At 46.0% G+C, this 23,122-nt stretch overlaps 1 protein-coding gene across 8 annotated transcripts in view; it reads right to left on the bottom strand.

The window, feature by feature from the left end:
• The window catches only part of LOC135112004 (G protein-activated inward rectifier potassium channel 3-like), an 81,299-nt gene that overhangs the window by 13,135 nt on the left and 45,042 nt on the right, over nucleotides 1-23,122 (bottom strand). For 3 of the 8 annotated variants that reach the window (XM_064025800.1, XM_064025796.1, XM_064025801.1), the window contains exons 2-8: nucleotides 22,765-22,803; nucleotides 20,494-20,532; nucleotides 9,750-9,894; nucleotides 6,191-6,327; nucleotides 3,701-3,863; nucleotides 2,105-2,504; nucleotides 623-823 (exon numbers count right to left, since the gene is read on the bottom strand). In XM_064025800.1, the coding sequence (XP_063881870.1) occupies nucleotides 623-823; nucleotides 2,105-2,504; nucleotides 3,701-3,863; nucleotides 6,191-6,327; nucleotides 9,750-9,894; nucleotides 20,494-20,532; nucleotides 22,765-22,803 (1,124 nt within the window). The remainder of the gene's footprint in view (nucleotides 1-622; nucleotides 824-2,104; nucleotides 2,505-3,700; nucleotides 3,864-6,190; nucleotides 6,328-9,749; nucleotides 9,895-20,493; nucleotides 20,533-22,764; nucleotides 22,804-23,122) is intronic. The other 5 variants (XM_064025798.1, XM_064025803.1, XM_064025797.1 and 2 more) reach the window with 3 other exon arrangements.

The raw sequence follows: 23,122 nt of genomic DNA, 5'->3' as shown, positions 1-23,122 counted from the left end.
TGAGGGGAAAGAGTGAAGATCCCTAGAGAGAGAGAGAGAGAGAGAGAGAGAGAGAGAGAGAGAGAGAGAGAGAGAGAGAGAGAGAGAGAGAGAGAGAGAGAGAGAGAGAGAGAGAGAGAGTCACAAATCAGACGGATAATCACGAGCATATATATAGAAAAGCGAAAGGATAAAAAAAATAAACTAAATAGAAAAAAGAACGAACAAGAAACAAAAACAGAAAGAAACTATTAAAACAAACAAGAGATATTTTTTTTTACCAACAACCATCACAGCAATAAACAAAAGTGAAACGACACAGAGAAAAAAAGAAAAAAAGAAAAAAAGAAAAAAAGAGAAAAGAGAAAACTAACAAATCGGTGAAACTTTTGACAAACGTTTAAAAAAAAGAAAAGTAGATAAAAATTACGGCAAAAAAAAAAAGGATGAAAAACAACAAAAACGATTAAAGAGCTTTATAAAGAAAAAAAAGCCAAAAACTGAAGAATAAATCGTAAAATGATATAAAGTAAAACGAAAAAAGAAGATCCCAGAATCAAACAGTTAAAAAAAAAAGAGAAAAAAAAAGACGAAAAACAAAAGCGAATCGAAATTTCAAAACAGAAGAGGCTACAACACCCACCTGGCGTCGACTCCTGGCTGTTGAGGCGCGCTAGTTCCCTCGCGGAGTAGAGTGGCGTGTTGACCTGGTACACGTTGTTGAAAAGGGAGTAGTCGACGGCATATTCTCCGAGCTCCTTATTGAACGTCACCAGGGGCTCGAACCGGTAGCCCCAGAGAATTTCATTGGGCAGATAAGAAGAGCGAGCCTGCGTGGTCATCCCTGGAGGAGAAGATGAAGACAAGTGTGAAAATTTGAGAAAAGGATGAAACTATAAAAAGAATGAGTGAATGTCGAAGAAAGAAAGGATTTTTAGCAGGAATTTCGTTGGAAAGAGTAACTTGTGTGGTCAGTCCGGAAGAAGAAAATTAAGGAAAGACGGTGAACATTTTGAGGAAAAGGGTAGAAATTAGAGGAAATGGATGAATGAAAGAAAGGCGCTTTAGCAGAAGTTGTTGTGTAAATAAGAAAAAGAAGCTTACGCGGTCATCCCTAGAGAAGAAAATGGGAGTAAAAAGGATGGAAATAAGTGGATCTCGAGGAAAAGAACTCTGTTAAGAAAATAAGATGGAGGAAAAAGGATTAAAAAAATGAAAGGGATTGCAATGAATGACAAGGAAAAGTTGATGTTTTGCATGAAATTTATGAGTTTTAGCGGAATATTTGATAAGAGGAAGCTGGCGTGGTCATCCCTGGACAAGAAAATTGTGAAAAAGGTGAAAAAAATGAGGGAAAGAAAGGAGTTTATGTTGAGTAAGAAAAGGGAATATTGACACAAAAATAGCATACATAGAAGAAAAAGACGTCAGCAGATGTTGAAATAGGCACACAGATAGAGGCAGGATAATAATTAACTGTGTAATTTTGCATCAACACACACATACACACACACACACACTCTCTCTCTCTCTCTCGCTCTCTCTCTCTCTTTGCGTGATGCGTCGACCAATTATAACTAACGAGGATAGAAAATTGGCGATACTTAGCGAAATACGAGCCGTTTTTTTAAGCCAACGCTCCTTTCATTTGATTTACGAAAGTTTGTAAATGCTGGGAAGTAAAATTATTAGGTACAATGTGAGTCACTTCAATAACACGAACAGTTTTATTTTAAGCTTTGGATTTTTGTTTTAAATGCGGTCAGTTTTTTTCTTGGTTTAAATTGTGAGTTCATTTAGGGTTGTTTAGTTTGTTTAATCAGTTTGAATCCTTATTAACATATAGTCATTTATATTATTATTATTTTTTTTTCTCAGTCTGTTCATGGAAGAATTTCAGATCAAACTCTACACACGGAAGGATTTGTGGTATCAAACTCTGTTCATGAAAGAAAGAAAAAATAAATAAAATCCAGGATCAGTTTGTTCACGGAAGAATTTGTTGGATCAAGCTCTGTTCGTGAAAGAATTTGTAGAATCAAACTCTGCTCACGAAAGAATCTGTGGGATCAAACCCTGATTACGAAGGAACTTGTATCCAGCACTTCAAACACCCGTCACGTACCTGTGGACTCGATGACGCCCTCCAGGATAACCACGATCTCGAATTTCTCCCTTAGCAGGTCGTGAGCAGAGAGGTCAAAGAGGGGGGAGTTCTCATTGATCTTGTGGATGATCGTCATGGGCCAGATGAAGAAGATTCTGTCCTCCCCGATATCATAACCTACGTCCAACTCGTACTGGAAGAAAGGCAACACCTCTCCCTCCAGCGTGACTCTCTTGCGGATGAGCTGCGCGCGCACGTGAGCTTCAATGATGTGTGACTTCCTCATGTCTCCTACCCGGAACAGCATGCACATCTCGCCGTCCCGCAGACACAGGCAGGCGTTGCGCGAGAACATAAGCGTCTGGGTGCGCTTCTTGGGCCGCGACAGTTTGGCGAACACGATGCCCACCATGAAGGCCTGCGCGGAGAGAGACGGGAGGATAGTAAGTGAAAAGGAGCATGAGAAAGGCCTATGCAAGAGGGAGAGATAGGAAAAGATAAAGTAGAAAATACGAAATGACAGAGAGACGGGAAGAGAATGCGTGACAGAGGGGAGTTATTAGAAAAGACTGCACAGGAGAGAGGTGGGAGACGAATGCATGAAGAATGAGGAACGTGAGAAAGACCTGTGCAGAAGAGAGCCAGGAAGAGAACACGTAATAAAAAAGTGGATTATGAGAAAGGCCTGAACAGTAGAGAGACAGAAAGCAAACATGAAGAACACTAAGAGAAAAAGATAATAAAAAAGAAGGAATTACAAGAAAAAAAAAAGAGTACATTAGAAAACGAGAAACGTACGAGAAAGAAGAAAAAAAGAAGAAACAGGCACATTTCTACATAGTTACCAACACAAGCAGGTAAATATTATCAGTCAAGGTTTTGTATCACGTTGTCATAATACTGCGCAGTTACTTCTTTACAGCAGTGGGGGTGGGGGGACGAGAAAACCTGGAGGGCAAGAGGTGGGAATGATGGGGGAAGGCGTGGAGAGGCTTGCTGGATAGGAGCAGGAAGAGAAGGAGACGGAGAAAGAAGATACGTAAAAGGGGGTTAAGTTGTCAGGAAGAAGACGACAGATAAAAAAAAAAAAAAAAGTAAGGTATAAATGTTCAAAGTAGGCTGAAAAGCCGTCAAAAAAGAAGAACAAGAAGAACAAGAACAAGAACAAAAACAAGAAGAAAAAAAAGACGATGCGCAGAAAATAAAAAAAGGCGTGGCATAATTTTTTTTAGAGTAGATAGAACAACAAGCAACCAAACCAAACCAAACAAAACAAAACAAAATAAAACAAAACAAAAACAACACTATAAAAAAAAAGAGAAGATCGGGGAGGGAACAGATTATAAATTTTGGCAGTAACTAGAAGAAATAAAGAAAGAAAGAGAGAAAGAGAGAAAGAGAGAAGACACAAAGAGAGGGACGAGGCGTCAGACCAAAGAGTGACGCAGTAAGGCCTGGACGGATGAAAAGGGGAGGGAACAGATTATAAATTTTGACAGTAACCAGAAGAAAGAAAGAGAGAGAAAAAGAAAAGAGAGAAGACACAGTGATGGGAGAGGCGTCAGACCAAAGAGTGACGCAGTAAACCCTGGACGGATGAAAGGGCGCACTGACCTGTATCATGACCCCCGTAATGCTCTGAATGCACATGACAAAGATCGCCTCAGGACACTTCTCTGTGGTGTGGCGCGAGCCGTAGCCGATGGTGTGCTGAGTCTCCACGCTGAACAGGAAGCAGGAGGTGAAGCTGAAGATGCTCATTACACAGGGGGTCCAGCTGAAACACACGCACACAGTACAGGGATTAGGGATTGGTGTGGTTATCTGCTATGCTCTCTCTCTCTCTCTCTCTCTCTCTCTCTCTCTCTCTCTCTCTCTCTCTCTCTCTCTCTCTCTCTCTCTCTCTGCTGAAACACACGGGCACGTACATACATTAGGGATTAGTAAGGTTGTTTGATGTCTTTTCTCTTTCTCGCTCTCAGTTTTTTTTTTCTTTCTTTTTTCCCCCCTCTTTCTTTCTCTTGAAACGCAAAACGACACACACACACACACACACACACACACACACACACACACACACACACACACACACACACACACACACACACACACACACACACACACACACACAAAGAGCTTATCCCATTCACCACCTCCTCCTCCTCCTCCTCTCCCCTCTCTTCTCTCCAAACTTACATGACACCTCCATTTTTTCTCACTAAATAATATATCACCTCAGCAGCAGTCCTTCCCTCCCATTCCCGTCCCTGCTGTCTGTGCTCTTGTATTTTTCACCGCCTCCATCACTCTTTCATACCTCCCTGCTAAGTATAGGCGACGGTAACCATACGCTGCCGCTGCTCTCAATTCCGGTTTATAATGCGGTTGTTAGGCCTACGGTACATGGGCTGATTCTCTCTACTTATGTATTTGTGAGGTTGGATTCTTTTTGCCGAAGGATGCGTGGGGTTGATGACTGTTTTCTTGTGTATTTGTGGATTTGGATTGTATTTAGCTAAGGATATGTAGGATTGAACACTCTACTTGTAAAATTTGTAGGGTCAGATTCTGTTTGCTGAAGAATATGTAGGATCAGACACTCTCTACTTGTGTTTTTGTAGGATTAGATGAGTTTTAAGTCTGAAATTTTCCAGTGTACGTAAAGTTTTTTTTTCCGTCTTACTTTCATCGTGAGGAAATCCAGTACCAAACGAGACTCATGAATATTCACAAAGGGTAAAGTTAGTCATCCATTTAGAATTGTCCAAGTTTTCTATGTTTTCTTCGCTTCTCTCATTATATCATCGTACTATAAAATAAAATGAAATAAAGTATCGTGCTATTAAAATTCGTTGTCTTATGTATGCGAGGATGTACTCAGGTGGATAGAACAGATGAAGGACGAGCGTACAGCAGATCAAACGAATACACAGATCCCATTCAACTATTCCCTATACAATACATAATAAACGATCTATATCCATTACTCATTCACATAACACGAGTCAGTGATGGACACCTCCACACCACAGTCCACCTCTGACCTTAGCACCACCTGTCGGAAACTTCACACGCGTACTGTTGTGAATCATTGATGAACAGCGATACACTCTACGGGCGCCTTTGACCTTATAACCTTCCATAACCTTCCCAGCCATCCACAGTGCTGCATAAAGCGCCTCCAAGGAAAAATTACAGATATAGCGCTGCTCAATGAAAAAAGAAGTTAAAGAAATCAATTTTGAGACAAGAACATGCTGTGGAAACTCCCTGACCAATCCCAGCCTAGTCTTGTCTCGCTCTGCCTCGTGAATTTTACGAGTACTAACAACTCTTGGTAGCGGCGTGATTGTTGAAATATCGATATTTTCAGGGAACTGTATATAGTTTAGTGACGGATTCGTAAGATAACATTTACTACAGATGTAATTGTTGAAATATCCTTATTTTTCGAAAGATTATATACCGTTTCGCTTTGAATCCTTAAGTTTTCATCCAAGAATTCTGCTCCATTGGTGTGGAAAAGGGAGATAGGTAAAAGGCAGACAGCGCTCTTGATAATCTAGATCACACCAGTAATTTTAAACACGTAGTGGCAGTGGAGTGCCGTAGAGAAGCGAGGCAGACAGACAGGCACACAAATAGAGCGCTCCTAGCAATATAGATCCCACCAATAATCTTAGGACACGTAACTGCGGCGAAATGCTGAAGAAAAGCGAGACAAATAGACAGACAGACGGGCATACAGACAGAGCGCTCTTAGTACAAATCCCCCTTGCAGTCTTAGACATGTAATGGCGGTTTCAACACATCTCTATTTTACATCATAACCTCTGGAGCGCTCTTAGTAATACATATCCCCTTAACGCGTAATGGCGGCGGAGTGCGCACTTCTTTCATCGCACCGCTATTTACGCTGCAAGTACTCATAACCTCTCGTAACACACAGACAGAGCGCTTTTACTAATACAAATTCCATCGTTAGCCTTAAACACGTACATAGAGGCAGTGACGTAATATAAACACCACTATTAACACATAATGGCGGCGAAATACGCACTTACTTCAACGCATCGCTATTTTACGTCCAAACTTGTCACTCACTTGGAGGCGGCTTGTTGGTCGGGGAGGTGGTGCGGCAGGAGGTCTCCGTGCATGTAGGCGATGATCCACCACACCAGGGCGAACAGGAGCCACGAGCTGATGAACGACATAGCGAACACTAGCAGAGTCCACCGCCACTGTCAGGGCCGCGAGGAGGAGGAGAAGGGAGAGAGGAGTGTTAGAATACGCGTGCTGTTGTCATTCTTACGAGGGAGGGACAGAAAAATGTAGGACAGAGAAATTAGTATTAGATTATGAGGACTACTTTCATCTTACGAGGGAAAAAGAGAGGAAAAGAAGAGTGAGGATGCTGGTACTAACTGTTATTCTTAAGAGGGAAAGAGGGAAAAGGTATTACTGTTATTATTACCAAGGAGAGAAAAGAAGAATGTTAGAATATTGTGGGCAATCTTGAGAGAGAGAGAGAGAGAGAGAGAGAGAGAGAGAGAGAGAGAGAGAGAGAGAGAGAGAGAGAGAGAGAGATACTGTTGCGATTAATACGAAAAAAATATATGAATCTTATAAAAGAGAGAGAGAGAGAGAGAGAGAGAGAGAGAGAGAGAGAGAGAGAGAGAGAGAGAGAGAGAGAGAGAGAGAGAGGTTGATATTGTGATTAGTCAGCCAGTCAGTCAGTCAGTCAGCCAACCGTACACCCAGTTAGTCTGCCAATCATTCACCAAATTAGACAGTCAGTCAATAAGCAAGTTATCCCATCAAGGCAACACGTCACACACTCTCTCACACGGTCACTCCCCTAATCAAACTTTCACACAGGTTGCTCGGCGCCCCTCGAATACTGTAATAAGTTGGCCTAGGTCACAGCAAGGTAAAGGTTTATAAATAGGCTACTTAACCATATTTTTCCCTGCCTCCCCTCTACCTCTACCTCTTAGCTTCATTTTTTGGGAGGCGATTCTGAAGAGTTCCTCCCCTTTGGGTCTTCTTTGTTAACGTAAAAGTTTCCTAATTTTTTGTGTATTAGGAAGACTTTTTCCTTTTTTTTTTTTTTTTGTATAAGAGAAAGGCTTTTTTCCATGTTTTTATCTGGGGAGGGAGGAAGGATGGGTAGGCTATGGGAATATTTTTTAATTATTTTTTTCTCTTTAGCCTCGTCCATGACATAACCCTAATAAGTCCCTTGTTTGCCTTCTGCAGTGAACACCAGCTGGCCTCCACAAATATACTGCCCAGTTATCTACAATATTCGAAGTTTTAAGCATATTCGTGATACTACCGCAACACAGCTGACTGAAGGACATATTAGTGAGGTGAGACATGGGGACAGATTTTGTTTACTCTCTCTTGTAGTGAACGCCAGCTGTCTTTTACGTATGTTCTGTCCAATTTCCTGCAGTTTTCAAAGTTCTTTGGATGTTAGTGAGATATTATTGCAACACAGCTGATGGAAGGATATTTCGGTGGGACTTAAAGATTTTCATTACTTTCTCCTGCAGTGAACGCCAGCTGGCCTCCGCGTATACGTTCTGTCCAGTTTCCTAGTTTTCGAAGTTCTAAGCATGTTAGTGAGGATATTACCGTAAGACAGCTGATGGAAGGACACAAGGAGCTGTTTTAATGATGGTGAAACATGGGAGCTTCTGAATTTTGGACCTACAATAAGAAAAAAGAGCAAAAAAAGGTTCATCACTAGTTTTGGATAAGTCAAGTTTTATTTGTTTATTTGTCTATTTCTCAGATATATAAGTTACGATTTAGTATTCCTCTATTTCTCGTCTTCTTAAATTTCACATAACCCTTTAACTTTCTTTTTCCCAGAGAGAGAGAGAGAGAGAGAGAGAGAGAGAGAGAGAGAGAGAGAGAACGGAGGGCTTGAGAGAAAACGGATGCTAGGTCACGAATAGGCTTGGTTTTCGAAGTAGAATTTTTATGTAATTAGAGGCTTTTCGAAAACACTTGTGGACAGAAGGACGAAAGGATCAAAGTGTACAAAATCTATTGGGAAGATTCATATTCTCACCTTCATTACTCTGAACAGCCTCTTTTGGAAGTTACTGGCGTCTGCCGGAATGGTGTTTTCGTGATTCTGGTGATGGTTTAACAAGGGGCAATATTCTCAAACATTTTTTCGTCTTACCTCAATAACTTTTAAAAGATTCTACTGGAAAGTTGTGTTTTCAGTGATGCTTTCATGATTTTAGTGAGTTTAACGTGGAGTCTATCAAGGAACCGCATTCTCAATCTTATTTTTCGTCTTTCCTCGACAATTATTAGCAAACTTTAGTAGAAATTGGTATTTTCAGTGATTCTTTCGTGACTCCAGTGATAGTTTAACAAGGAGGCTGCATCATAAAGGGGAAAAGTAGCTACGAATACTAAACTAATAATCCCCGTGACCTTTGAAGAAAACCCAAACATTTTTTTCCACCACTCCCCTTTCTTTTACAAACCCCCATCCCTTCACCTTCCCTTCTGCCAGGACCGCAAAGGCTCAAAACATTGCACTGCGGAACACCACGCTAGCAATTACGTAGCCTCGCCAGCACCCACCCACTCGCTGCTGCAGACGCTGGCGTGTGATTTGCTCGTGACGGAATTAATTACACACACGAATATGCAGCTCCCTGACGCTCTCTCCCTTGCCCTCCCAATGCTTCCATCCCCCACCTGTCTCGGAATATTGACTCGGGTAAAAAAGAGCCAGGAAATATACACACTTGATGGAGAGTTAAGATTCATGGGAGCAGGGCACGTTAGAGTTAGAAGGTGAGGTCTTGGGGTGAAGGCAAGGAGGTATTGAGGAACATCGGGGAAAGGGAGGTGGTGGAGTGAAGGGAAGGAGTGAAGCGAGCCGTGTAAGAGCATTGAGGGGAAAAAATGCGAGGTGTTGCGGTGAGGTGAAGGAATGGTTTGTGTTCGTGTGAGTGAGATAAGGAGAAATGAGAGAAAGGAATGGAGAGCGAAGGGAGGGAATTGAATGAGGTGCTTGGAAGGCAATGGAGTGAAGAAAGGAGTGCAGTTAGGGATATAAAAAGAGATACGAGAGAGAGAAAAAAAAAAAAAAAAAAAAAAAAAATATATATATATATATATATATATATATATATATATATATATATATATATATATATATATATATATATATATATATATATATATATATATATATATATATATAAACTGGGAGATATTGAAGTGTAATACGAAGGAGGAGGTATATGTATGAGGAATCAGTGAGGTAAAGGGATGTATTGCTGCCTAGGCTAGAGAAAAGGTAACTAAAGTGATATACTACCACTGTGAAAAGGTTAAGACAGGTAGAGAAGAGTTGCAGTAAGGCTTGGGTTACCTGTATGCTGAGGAAATAGTAAAGGAATGGTATGCTTGAAGAACTAGGAAAAGGCAACTCAAATTAAGTACTACCACTATGAAAAGGTTAAGGCAGGTAGACAAGGGCTGAAAGAAGACTTTGCTTACCTGTATGTCGGGGAGATAGGAAGGGAATAGTTTGTGTGAAGGACTAGGAAAAGGTAACTCAAATTAAGTACTACTGTGAAAAGGTTAAGGCAGGTAGACAAAGGCTGAGGGAAGGCTTATTTACCTGTATGTCGACCAGTGTAGTGAAGATGTCTTGCAGGTACCGTCTCCGCCTCTTGGCTACGTTGGAAGGCGACACGTTGCACTCTCCGTTCTTCTGTACCACACGTTTGCGCATCTTCTTGCTACTGATCCGCGTGTGTCTGTACCTGCAGGAGTCAACACCGCTGCTCAGAGGGCGTACATAGCCGCACACCTCTGCGCCGCACCTCCACTACATTCAAAAGGCTTTAGTTGAAGATTCGCTGGTTTGTAAGGGTGTTTTTATGGTTCTAGTGGCAGACTAACAAGATTTCTGCATTATTAACAGGAGAAACAGTCTTGGGAACCCGGCTAGTCTTCTCTGTGGCCTTTGAAAGTAGTCGTGGCGAGAGAGCAAAGCGTTTATGTCTACGAACCACACACACACACGCACACTACTAGCCAACACCCATGCATGCGCTCCGTCTATCTGAAATACGTATTCCCAGAGGTTGTAGCATAAGTACACGTCCATGCACATTCATGCACGCTATTCACCTCACTCTAAAAATATTTCCATGACCGTATACACACTCACTCACCCACACACACACACATATACACACACACACACACACTCACTCGCACACACATTTCTAAACTACGAGGAAAGGGAGGGAAGAGAGAGGGAGAGGAAAGGAAAGGAAAAGGAGAAAGGAAAGGAGGGAAGAAGGAAAGGGAAAGGAAGGGAGATAGGAAAAGAATGGAAGGGATGAAGGAAAGAAACGAATGGGAGGGAAAAAGGAGAGGGATGAATAGGATAAAGGAAAGAAAAGGACAAGAAGGGAAAGGGAAGAGATAAAAGAAGGAAAAGGAGGAATGGAAAGGAACAGAAAGGAAAAAGGACAGAAAAAAAGGAAAAGGAGGAAAGATTTTTATTATTACTGTTCATTAAGTTTCTTTTTCTTCAGAATTGCTTAAGAAATTGTTGATTACTTTATGATTTCTGTGTTTCTTCACTTGTTCGTATTTATTTTCCCAGTGATCTAAAAAAAAAGGTGCCGCATTAAAAAAATCTAAGCCCTTTCTCTCTCTCTCTCTCTCTCTCTCTCTCTCTCTCTCTCTCTCTCTCTCTCTCTCTCTCTCTCTCTCTCTCTCTCTCTCTCTCTCTCTCTCTCTCTCTCTCTCTCTCTCTCTCTCTCTCTCTCTCTCTCTCTCTTTCGACATCTCTTTTATAGTCTTTGGTGTGTTCCCTATTGTGTAAAGTGAAAAAAAAATAAAAACGAGGAAGGAAGGAAGGAAGGAAGGAAGGAAAGACAGAAAGGAGAATAAAGAGAGACAGAGACGTGTTATCTTAAGTCTTTAGTCGAGGGTGAAAGAAAATACTTACCTACTTAAACTAATTGTTATGCTTCCCTCCCCTCTCTCCCTCTTTTCCTTCTTTCTTCCTCCCTTCCTTAGTTCCCTCTTCCTTCCTTCCTTCCTTATTTGCTTACTTCCTTTTTTTTCAATATTCTTCCGTTCCTTATTCTTCTTCCTTCCTTATTTTCTTACTTTCTTTTAAATATTCTGTTTCTATTCCTCCTCTTTTCTTTCTCTCCTTTTTTACTCTTTTTTTTTCTTTCTGTCTTTTCTTCTTTCTCATCTTCTCATTCCATTTCTTCCTTTATTTCTTCCTCATTTTTTTTCTTTTTTTTTTCTCTTATACTTCTCTTCATACTTCCTTCCCTCCCTCCCTCTCCCTCCCTCCCTCCTCCTTTGTTTCTCTTACAGCCTGTAATTTTCTTTATCTCTTTCCTCTATTCCTTTATTACCTCATCATCCTTCTCTTATACCTCCATTTATTCTCTCTCCTTTCCTTTCCTCTGCTTCTTTCTTCTCCTCCTTCTCCTAGTCGTCGTCTCTTTCTCCCCTTCCTCCCTAATGGCTCCTCACTTCCTACCTCAGCTCCCTTACCGTCCCCTCCCTTCCTCCCCAACACATCAGCTCCCCCACTACAGCCTTCACCACAGCAATGACCTTCACCCAAACACAAGCACCAGGTGGCTTTGTGATATTATGCTTGACTCGTGGCTCAAAGTTAAGGGTTCGATTCTACCTTATTGTAGCTCTTAGACAGGAGAAGTAGCGTTATTATTATTATTATTATTATTATTATTATTATTATTATTATTATTATTATTATTATTATTATTATTATGATTTATTTATTTATTTATTTATTTTTATATTGCAGCGTCATGATTTTGACTTACGTTTTTTTTTTAAGCTTACCAAGGAGAATTATATTTAAAAACGCGGAAAAAAGGGAGGCAGGCTTATGATATCTATTTTTTTTTTTTTTTTTTGTAGGAGAAGTAGCATTTTATTTTTATTTTTTTTTTATTCTATTAACCTTTGTGGCGTCATAACTTGATTAATTCATGAGTTTTTTTTTTTATATGCGTATCAAAGAGACTCATATTTAAGAGCACGAAAAGAAAAAGAAAAGTTGGGGGAGGCTTATGGTAGATTTTGGGTAGAAGTAGCGTGATTTTTTTTAACCCTTGTGGCTCCATAACCTGACTGATTCACGTTCTTTTTTTCTCATACACGTATCAAGGAGACTCGTATTTAACAGCACAAAAAGAGGGAAAGGGGGGAAAAAACCCTCCTTCAGTTTCTTGCTCCCCTATTCACACAAGAAGTTAGCACCCAAACTGCCATTCCCATTCCTCTCCAGACTGCCATTCCTCCCCAAACTCTTCTATCATCCTTCCCTTCAGGTCATCCCCTTCTCTGTCCTCACTGCTCCTCACCCCATCTTCCACCATCACGGTCCTGCCATGACCCTCTGCCTCCCCGCGCCATCGCTGCGGGTCAAGGGGCGGGAAGAGCGGCAAGAGTCACGTGTTCGTCTCCTTGTGGTGCTGTTTTTATGCGGGTTTCCTTTGAGCCGGAAGTACTGAGTTTTTTCCCCTGCGGTGCGTGACTGTCCCGCGTGGCCCCAGGTGCGCCCCGTGGTGCTGCCCGCCGAGTGTTGCTCCAGGGCGGGGCTTTGTTACGCCCGTTTTTTATGGCGGTAAATGAGGCGGCGGAGAACGTCCGCGGCTCGAGGGGCGGCTAATGGGCAGCGGGGTCCCTGGGCGTGACGGCCGCCACACCTCGGTCACGTCGGCAGGCGGGGCAGCGCTCCCCTGCCGTCACGTAGCGTGGCGGTGACAGGGAGGGGAAGGGGAAAGGGAAGGGGAAGGGGGTGGGGGTCAGGATGCAGTTGTTACCCGTTGACCGCACTGCTGCACCGCACCGTGCCAATCGTTACTTCCCAGTGACCTGACGCCACAGGATACAGGGGAGTGGTGCCTGCTTGGGGGGTGAAAGGAGAGAGGGAGGGGGCGCTGCACCTGGTGCGTGCCGAGAAATCCTTGGCGTCAGGGCGGCGCGCGGGCGGCCTTGGGCGCCACTCAGGAGAAAAAGGATTATTAGCAATGTCACTCCGCGTTCCTGACTTCTCAACATGGGTCACTAAGGGCGCTCGTTGCCGACCAGGTGCCGCCGCCCCGCGCCCGGCCCTGCACGGGGCGGGGCGGGGCGGGGCAGCCTACATAAGTATCGTCACCAGGCTCCTTCACTGCTCAGCCTCGCCACTTTTAGTAAACATTGCAACTGTATGGAGATATAAAGCAGCAAGCAAGTCTCCGAGGCCAGCGGACCTCGCCATCTGCCGTCCTTCCCCCGCCGCCCTTCGCCCACCGCCAGCCACCTGTGCCTGCCCGCAGGACAGGTTTATGAGCCACCACGCCACAGGTCACACCGCCATCTGCCGCACCGCCACGCTACGCACAACTCCTCCAAGTCAATTAATATACCAGAGTGTTGCACACAAAGGCTTCTATCTTGCCCTGCTGGAGAGTAACGGGCACGCTGCGGGGCACATTCCCCACATTCCGCTAGGAATGTGGGGAAGGCCCTTCACTCCGTAATGGCCGTGGTGCACCTGGCATCAGTTGGGCGTCTTACCTGTGGTGGGCCTTGGGCGGGTGACGCGCTGCTGCGGCCAGAGTGAGAGGCGGGCTGATGGTGGTGATGGTGCTTGCCGGGCTGACCACAGCCACCACTGCCTGCCCGAGGCGCCAGCTGCCCCGCCTCGCTGGCCTGGCCCTCGGCGCCACACTCACTCAATGTAACGTGGGGGCACGCTGCCCCGCCGCCAGGGTGTCCTCCGTCCGCGGCGGAGCACCGATGGCGAGGGGCGAGCACCGACTCAGCGCTGCCCGCGGCCTCCACAGTGGCGGCGCGCGGCGGGGCGGGCGGCGAGGCAAGGCGGCGCTGACCCTCCAGCCCTCCACGGCGCCAGCCAACACAAGAACACCTTTAACTCCCTGCAATATTCAAGTGATTCAGCCCCGGCGCCCCTCGAGCCCACGACTCCCTCCGCCCCGGCACAGGCCTAAGCAGGGGCCGGGCATCACGCCTAACGCTGGGTTGCCTCTCAGGCCCGCTAGGCTCCTCAGGTGGTCCTTGCCACGCCAGCACCAGCCTGTGCCTCCTCCAGCGTGCAGTTATTCATAGCAGCGCGAGGCACTCCGCCACTGCCGCCCCTCACCTGAGCGCCGCCCTGCCAATGTCACACTCCACCTGCCTCTTTAAGTTTGCCTTACGCCCACCACTACCTCGTGCCGCCTTCATCTCGCCGCCCTCGCTCAACAAGACCCACAGAGTTAAGCTGACCAGCTGAACCCGAATGACCGCCGCTTGGAGGCTCCTTCCTGCACCGGCCAGCGCCCCGGGTCGGAGGCTCGCCGCAGGCGGGACTTTCGCCGCTGTCATCGCCTGACAAAGAAACCTTCGTCCGTCCTGACGGGGCTCCTGCCCCGTCCCCGGCAATGCGCGTCCTTCACGACCGACCTGATAAGGGATCTCTAAATATTTCCTTCAAACCCTTTAATTCAGATGACCCCTGCTGGAGAGAGAGAGAGAGAGAGTGAGAGAGAGAGAGAGAGAGAGAGAGAGAGAGAGAGAGAGAGAGAGAGAGAGAGAGAGAGAGAGAGAGAGAGAGAGAGAAGCGAACACCTGCAGGGAAGGCAGCGAGGGCGCCGCAGACTTACTTGAGGCAGCCCTCCTTGATCCTGAGTGCCAGCCTTCTCAGGAGCCCCGCGCGGGCGCCCCTGGACAGGCTGTGGCCGGAAGCCTTGCCGTGAGACCCATGCCCCGCGTCAAATGACTTGTCCTGGCCTGCCTTGAGGCTGAGGGGCAGCCTGCCGGGGGTGAGGGGCACGGAGAACCTCCAGGTGGCGGGGGGCTTGTTGCGGGAGCCTGAGGGCGTGAGGAGGCCTACGTCCGAGGTGGCGCTGCTGCTCCTCCGCCGCAGAGGCTCCGCCGCCACACAGTCCCAGGTGCTGCCCTCCCCCGCAACCTTACCAGCGTGGGCACCTCCTTCCCGCTGTGCCCCGCCTCATCCTGCCGCATCCCGCGGGGCCCCATCTGGCCGCCAGCTGCTGCTGTTGACACTAGCCGCCCTTGAGGTGGCGCTGCCACCACACCAAAGAAGGGATGCGTGCTTCAGGTCAGCTGCCTGGGCTGGGCACCGCGACAACACCGCCAGCAGCAGCACGCCGCTCTCAGCACCTCGTCACCGCGTCACCTCAGAGTGCACACACACCGCGCCGCCCGGACACCACTAGGCTCACTTTTACTGCCGCGTGCCTCGGCCTGGCCACGCTAACTTTGGCCTCCCGCTGAGGACGTGGACCACACTGAGAGTTTTGGGCAAGGCCGCTCTCAAAGAAGACACCGAACATCTACAGGACTCCACAGGACGTCCCAACAAGCACCAACACGATGACAAACACGCATACACACGCACATACACGCACACAACCGGCGAACACTACAACCACTGTGGTGAAGGGCGGGGCGAAGGGGAGAGCGACTCAGTGACTCACCACTTGGGAGGGAGAGCAAGGGGGAGAGGCGGCAGGGAAAAGCCCGGAATAAAGTGCACGGGAAGAATGAAACTTTTATACACGAGCACACAGCATATGGCGCAAAGACAAGGCGACGCTGTGTAATACCTAAAACGCACTATTTATACCCTCCTTACTGAACCTTAGGGGGAAAAAAAAACAGGAAACAGGCTGAATACGGGGAAAGAGAGAGAGAGAGAAATAGACGAGACGGAGGGAGGGAGCAAGAGAACTAGAGACAGGGGGGTGAGAGGGGGGCGCTGGTAGTATAGTAATATGGGAGGAGCTAAAGAGAGAGAGGAAGAAAGAGAGAGAGAGAGAGTGAAGGTAAGAGAAGACTGAAAAAAGAGAGAGGGAGAGAAAGAAAACGAGAGAGGGGGGAGGCATGGAATCAATTAACGGCCAAGTACCAAACATTATCTTATCATGAAAATATTGATCGATAACCATTAATGTACATTGAAAACAGAGTAACATTGATAAGGATGACTTGTAACAGCGAAAGAGGGAACAAGAGAGATGAGTCATGAGAGGAGGAGGAAGAAGACAAGAAGAAGAAGGAGGAGGAGGAGGAGGAGGAGGAGGAGGAGGAGGGGGAGGGGGAAGAAGAACATGAGGAAGAGGTAAATGGTAAGGTGTAAAGGGGGAAGAGAGATAGGGGAGAAATAGGGGGATCATGTGTGTGTATGAAGGGAAACACACACACACACACACACACACACATACACACACGCGCGCGATCAATACAACACACTACCGCACAACCTTGCCGATATAGCGTGTGTGTGTGTGTGTGTGTGTGTGTGTGTAGACCTCACCACGTGGGCGCAACTCCTCCCCTCAGACACATAAATTAAAAGGCTTTCCCCTCACTCCCCAAATCTCTTTCCCCAATCTCCTCTTACTCCGCCCTTCCTTCCTTCCTCAACCTCCCCTCACCTCGATAAACAGAAAAATAACACAGACATCTCTAATTTCTCGTCCCCTCTCCCCACGTTATCCTCCCTCCCCTTCTTCCTCTCTCTCTCCCTTCCCCTCATCCCTCTCACCCCCAGACACTCACTACCTTTCTCCCCTTCACTCTTTTCCTTCCCCATCACTTCCTTCACCCCAAATAGACACTCATTTCACTCTTTTCACCCCTCTCCTCCCCCCCCTCTCTCCTTCCCCTCACTCTAAACACGCTACCTTGCCTCCCTTCACCCTTTCCTCCTTTCTCTTCTCTCTTCCCTCATTCCTCTCCCTCCCCAAATACACATTCACTTCCCCCCTTCCTCTCACCTCAAACATACACTAACGTTCCTTTCCTTCCTCCTCTCTCCTCTCTCTCTTCATCCCTTCCTCTCTCTCTTCCCTCCCCCTCTGTCTACCCCCTCATTCTTCACTACTTTGCTATCATTCCTTCAGTGTTTCCTTCCTCCTCCTACCTCCCCTTCTCTCTTCTCCTCATTCTTCACTCCATCTCCCCCTCTGACTCTCTCCCCATTCCTTTCTCTCCCTCTCCCTCTCCCTCTCATGAACAGCCTTGCATGGTGTCAGCCAATAATTTCAGGACCCTCGCTTCTTCGCTGGACGAAAGCAAGGTCGCCTGTGATTGGCCAGAGGCGTGTCGCGAGGTGGTTTACGACGGCCAATCAGAATCGCTGGGGTCGGGACTTTCAGCCAATCACTGAGCGTGTTTTCTTTCTGCCTTTCCCGAGAAGGAGTTTGGGGAAAGTTGGTGTGTGTGAGTAAGAGAGAGAGAGAGAGAGAAAGAAAGAGAGAGAGGGGGGTGGAAGGTCATTCTTGAAACCGAGCATACCAGAACAGAGAGAGAGAGAGAGAGAGAGAGAGAGAGAGAGAGAGAGAGAGAGAGAGAGAGAGAGAGAGAGAGAGAGAGATTATTCTTTAAATCGAACAAGCCAAAACAGGGGAAAACTTGTCGAGAGAGAGAGAGAGAGAGAGAGAGAGAGAGAGAGAGAGAGAGAGAGAGAGAGAGAGAGAGAGAGAGAGAGAGAGAGAGAGAGATACTGCGTATTCTGTACTACGTAATACAGCTCGTGTAGGAAACTGCGTGGCAAGGAACGGAAACGAACGACACAAGAGAGAGAGAGAGAGAGAGAGAGAGAGAGAGAGAGAGAGAGAGAGAGAGAGAGAGAGAGAGAGAGAGAGAGAGTCACGGAAGTCACCACCACCGTCTAATTTGATCCGAGACACACCACTAGTCATGCAGCAGACAGTTAAGAGTTAAGGGCGGCACACACTCACACACACACACACACACACACACACACACACACACACACACACACACACACACACACACACACACACCTGCTCGTTCTGTCAGGTAACCGCTCAGCCTTGTTGCTCTTCCTCCTCCTCCTCCTTTCTTCCTCATTCTCCTATTTTTATTCTTCCTTCTCTCTCTCTCTCTCTCTCTCTCTCTCTCTCTCTCTCTCTCTCTCTCTCTCTCTCTCTCTCTCTCTCTCTTATTTATATTTACGTTCCTCCTCTTATTTATCTATTTTCTCTCCTCTCTCTCTCTCTCTCTCTCTCTCTCTCTCTCTCTCTCTCTCTCTCTCTCTCTCTCTCTCTCTCTCTCTCTCTCTCTCTCTCTCTCTTTATTTTGTCCTTGGGTTTTCTTTAATTTTTTTTGCTTGGTCTTTATTTCTGTCTTCTTTCTTTCTTCCTTCTCTTTTCTTTGTTTCTGTGTCTTTTCTTCGTATCTCTTTTTTCCCTTATTTCCTCTTGTCCTTTTCTGTTTCTTCTTTCTATTATTTTTTGTTATTTTTCGTTTCCTTTCTTTCTTCTTTCATTTCCATCTTCTTCCCCGTTTTTTCTTTAGATTTTCGTTATTTTCTTACCTTTCCTTATTTTTTTCTTTTCACATTTTCTCTTACTTCTTCCTCACTTCTGTAACTCCATTTCTTATCTCCCTCCCTTTATTTCTTTCCTCTCTCTCCCCTCTTTCTCCCTCCCTTCCTCTTTTTTTTTTATCTTCTTAATTCAGTACAATATTTTAGTTAGCATGCTTGAAGTGTTTCGTGACAAGATTAGAGGTTAGGGCAGCTGAAATTATGTTAGGTTAGTTAAGGTAAAGTTTTATCAGGTTAGGAATTGTTAGGTTACGTCAGGTTAGGGCAGGTTAGGTTAAGTCAGGCTAGGGTAGGATAGGTTACGTTAGGTTAGGTTAGGTTACGTTACGTTAGGTTAGGTAAGGTAAGGTTAGGTTGGGAATTATTAGATAAGGTTACGTCAGGTTAGTGTAGATTAAGTTAGGTTAGGTTAGGGTAGGTAAGGCTAAGGAAGGTCGGGTTAGGTTAGGATAGGTACGGTAAGGAAGGTTATGAATCATTAAAACAAGGTTACGTCATGTTAAGTAAGTTTACGTCAGGTTATGTAAGAGAAGATAAGGTTATGTTAAGTTTCATTAGGTTAGGTAGGGTCAAGGTAGGTTGGGATTGATCAGGTGTGCATGTGAATGACAGGTGAGGTCATATACCCTCTCACACCTGTCTGGAGACGATATATGGACTTACCTGCAGGTGTGTGTGTGTGTGTGTGTGTGTGTGTGTGTGTGTGTGTGTGTGTGTGTGTGTGTGTGTGTGTGTGTGTGTGTGTGTGTGTGTGTGTGTGTGTGTGTGTGTGTGTGTGTGTGTGTGTGTGTGTGACCAGACAAACATATGTGGCAGACTCAGACCACTAAATTCACTCATAATCTTCCCTCCATTCCTTTCATTCCCTCCCTCTCCCCATCTTTCCCTCCCCACAAATCATAATTATGCAGCATCTACCATAACCATAGGCGAGTGTGAAGGGGGAAGGGGAAGGGGAATACCATGCCGGGAGGAGGGGAGGAGAGGGGAGGAGGGGGAGGGTAGCATGGAGGTAGGAGAAGGGGAAGAGGGTTAGTTAAATTTTCCTGCAGTTAACTTGGTACACTAAAATCTACTTCATGCGCAGCTGGTCATGCAGAAAGAGGAGAAGGAGGAGGAGGAGGAGGAGGAGGACGACGACGACGAAGACTGGGAGGAGAAGCAGGAGGAGGGCAGTTCGCAAAGTAACTAGAGTGGAGAGAGAGAGAGAGAGAGAGAGAGAGAGAGAGAGAGAGAGAGAGAGAGAGAGAGAGAGAGAGAGAGAGAGAGAGAGAGAGGAGGAGGAGGAGGAGGAGGAGGAGGAGGAGGAGGAGGAGGAACAGTGGAGGAAAGGCCAAGAAAAGTAGGGCAGGAGAGGGAGGGGGAAAAGAGGAAGACAGGAGAGGAGAGGAGGAGGAAGAGGAAAGAAAGACGAAGACGGAAGAGGAAAAGGCAAAAAGAAAAGAAGAGAAGAAAAAGAGGAAAGGAAAATAGGAAGAGAAAAAAATGAGAAATATGAGATGAGAAGAAGAAAAGAAAACGAATAATGAAGGAGAGAAGCAAACATATATAATGATTGAGAGGGAAAAGAGATGGAAAGGATGAAAAAGAAGAGGAAAGAAAAGGGAGAGAGAGAAAAAGGGAAAAGAGAGAGAGAGAGGGAGGAGAAAAGACGAAGGAGAGGAGGGAGAGGATAAGAGAGAAGACAGCGCAAGGTAGCCAAGCATGTCACACTCCTGGCTATTTCAGCATGTTAGGAAAGCCTCAAGACGCGCGCATGTGTGCGTGCGTGTGCGTGTGTGCGTGTGAAAATATATACGCACCTGCCATGTACGTATGTGTGTATGTACGTCATGAATGTGGCGGCTTTGGACACCACACACACACACGGACACACACATACACGAACATACACGCACACACAGGCACACACGCACACACGCACACACGCGCACACGGTAAACGCATAGCCGCATTACTGACAACACAGGTACTGACAACTTACAAGTCATGAAGTAACAGGAGGGGAATATCCGAGAGAAAGCTGGAAAGAAATACACTGGGGTTAGAGAGAGAGGGCTGGGGCGGAGCGGGGCGGGGCGGTTCGGGCCGGGCCGGGCGGGACGGAGGAGTATTGGAAAGAAGTGGAGTGCTATGGATTGGAAGGGAGTGGAAACGCTATGGTATGGAATCAGATGCTGGAAAATTATGGAATACTGGAGTAGGTATAAGAAAGATAAAGAAAAGGGTGTGGATTGATTGAAATAGAGTAGGGTGAAGTGGAACAAAGTGGAATGAAGAGATAAGGAGTGGAATGAACTGAACTGGAGTGGGAAGGAACTGGAGTAGATAAGGAAAGGTAAGGAAAGGTTAGGTAGGGTAAGATTAGGTAAGGTGAAGTAAGGTTAGGTAAGGCTTGGTTAGGTAAGGTAAGGTTAGGTTAGGTTAGGTAAGGTTAAATTAAGTTAGGTTAGGTAAGGTTAGATTAGGTTAGGTTAGGTTAGGTTAGGTAAAGTTAAATTAGGTTAGGTTAGGTTAGGTAAGGTTAAATTAGGTTAGGTAAGGTTAGGTAAGGTAGACTAAGATTAGGTTAGGTAAGGGATATTAGGTTAGGTAAGGAAGGTTAGGTAAGGCAAGATTAGGTAAGGTGGGGTAAGATTAGGTTAGGTAAGGAAGGTTAGGTTAAGCAAGGTTAGGTTAGGTTCGGTTAGGTAAGTAAGGTTAGGTTAGGTAAGGAAGATTAGATAAGGAAAGGTAGGCAAGGTAAGAAGGTAAGGGAAGGAAAGCAGACTCACACATCTCTCCACCTTCACTACCACCACCACCACCACCATCACGCCACCATCGCACCACACCGTGACGCACTTGATCTTTTAACTCGCCGCGGACAAACAGACAAACAGACAGGCGGACCGACGTGGAGACACCAATCATAAATTTTCTCAGGAGGGCAAGACTAAATTCAACTAGGGCGGTGGAGATCAAGGCAATGAGAGAGAGAGAGAGAGAGAGAGAGAGAGAGAGAGAGAGAGAGAGAGAGAGAGAGAGAGAGAGAGAGAGAGAGAGAGAGAGAGAGAGAGAGAGAGAGAGAGAGAGAGAGAGAGAGAGAGAGAGAGAGAGCTTTGGGATTGAAGTAAAGATGGAGGGAAGAGAGGAAGAGGAGGATGAAGAGGAGGAGAAGACGAAAGATGAAATGATGAGTTTGGATAAGAGAGAGCAGGTTTGGATGTAAAAGCGCACAGTGTGTGTGTGTGTGTGTGTGTGTGTGTGTGTGTGTGTGTGTGTGTGTGTGTGTGTGTGTGTGTGTGTGTGTGTGTGTGTGTGTGGGTGTCTGTGTGTGTGTGGGTGTGTGTGTGTCTGTGTGTGTGTGTGTGGGTGTGGGTGTAGATGTGTGGGAGTTAGGGTGACAGGATGGCAGGGTGACAGAAAGTCTGGTAGTCACGAAGGGTGAAATTCAGGGTGATATTCAGGGCTATAGTAAAGAAATTGAGAGGATTAACAGTGTGAGGGTTTTACGTCCCAAAGAAGGTGTTGGAATGCTTTACCTGGTGTTGGGAGAGAGGGAGAGGGGAGGAAGAGGAGGAGGAGGAAGAGGGGGAGGAGGAGGAGGAGGAGGGGAGCCTTACCTGCATATGGTTGGGGGTGGTGGGGAGGGTGTGTAAGAAGGAAGAGGGTTAGTGATTGGGGAGTGAAAGTTTTGGGTGTGTGAGGTGGGTGAACTAAAATTGTATGCTTGTAAGAGAGAGAGGGGGGATATGGGTAGGGGGTACTGTGGAGTAGGATGGGTACAATATATGGAGGAGGAGGATGAAAAGAAGAGAAGGAGGATTGGTAGACTCAGAGAGGACACGAAGACAAGAGGAGAACAGGTAGAGGGAACATAAGGAAGAGGAGAACAGTGGACGATAAAAAGGAGAATTTTGGGAGACATTTAGGTGGAAGAGAAGAGATAAGAGATTCAGGTGAAGGGAGAGTGAATGATCCTGTACATGGATAAAAGGAGAACAGATAGAGGGAACATAGGGAAGAGAAGAACAGAGGATGATAAAAAGGAGAATTTTGAGGACATTTAGGTATAGGAGAGGTAAATGAAAAATAAAGAGAGGGTGAATGATTCTGTGCATGGAAGGGAAAGGAGAACAGGTGGACGAAGCATAACGGAGCGGAGACCAGTATAGACCAGTCGGTGATACTGTGCATAGGGAACAAAAATAAAAAGGGGTGGTGGTGGGACACTGGGATAGATGGAAATGAGCGGTGCAGCGTTAACACTTACAGATCAATCATGAACTGGTAGGGCAGCCCTGACAGGAAGCTGCAACGAAGGTAACAAAGTGAGAGAATGAGTCAAGGAACACCACAGCGAGGAGCAGCAGCCGCCCCGCGCCGCGCACCTCCCGAAGGACAGGCGGCTTGCGGCTGGCGGCTGGCTGGGTCCTGGGCACTGAGCACTAAGCCACAACACAGCTGTGCTACCAAGGGACTGTGCTGAGTGCTGACTGAGTGCTGAACATCGATAACGAACAAGTGCTGCGGAGAAGCTGTTTTACGTACACACTTCTATCTAGTTCAGTGCTGGAATGCTTAAAATTACCAAAAAAAAAAAAAAAAAAAAGAAAAGAAGAGAAAAACAT

This window comes from Scylla paramamosain, chromosome 23, assembly GCF_035594125.1.
Source record: "Scylla paramamosain isolate STU-SP2022 chromosome 23, ASM3559412v1, whole genome shotgun sequence".
Taxonomy (NCBI): domain Eukaryota; kingdom Metazoa; phylum Arthropoda; class Malacostraca; order Decapoda; family Portunidae; genus Scylla; species Scylla paramamosain.
The sequence above is the reverse complement of the archived record's forward strand: the minus strand, read 5'-3'. Positions and strand labels throughout refer to the sequence as shown.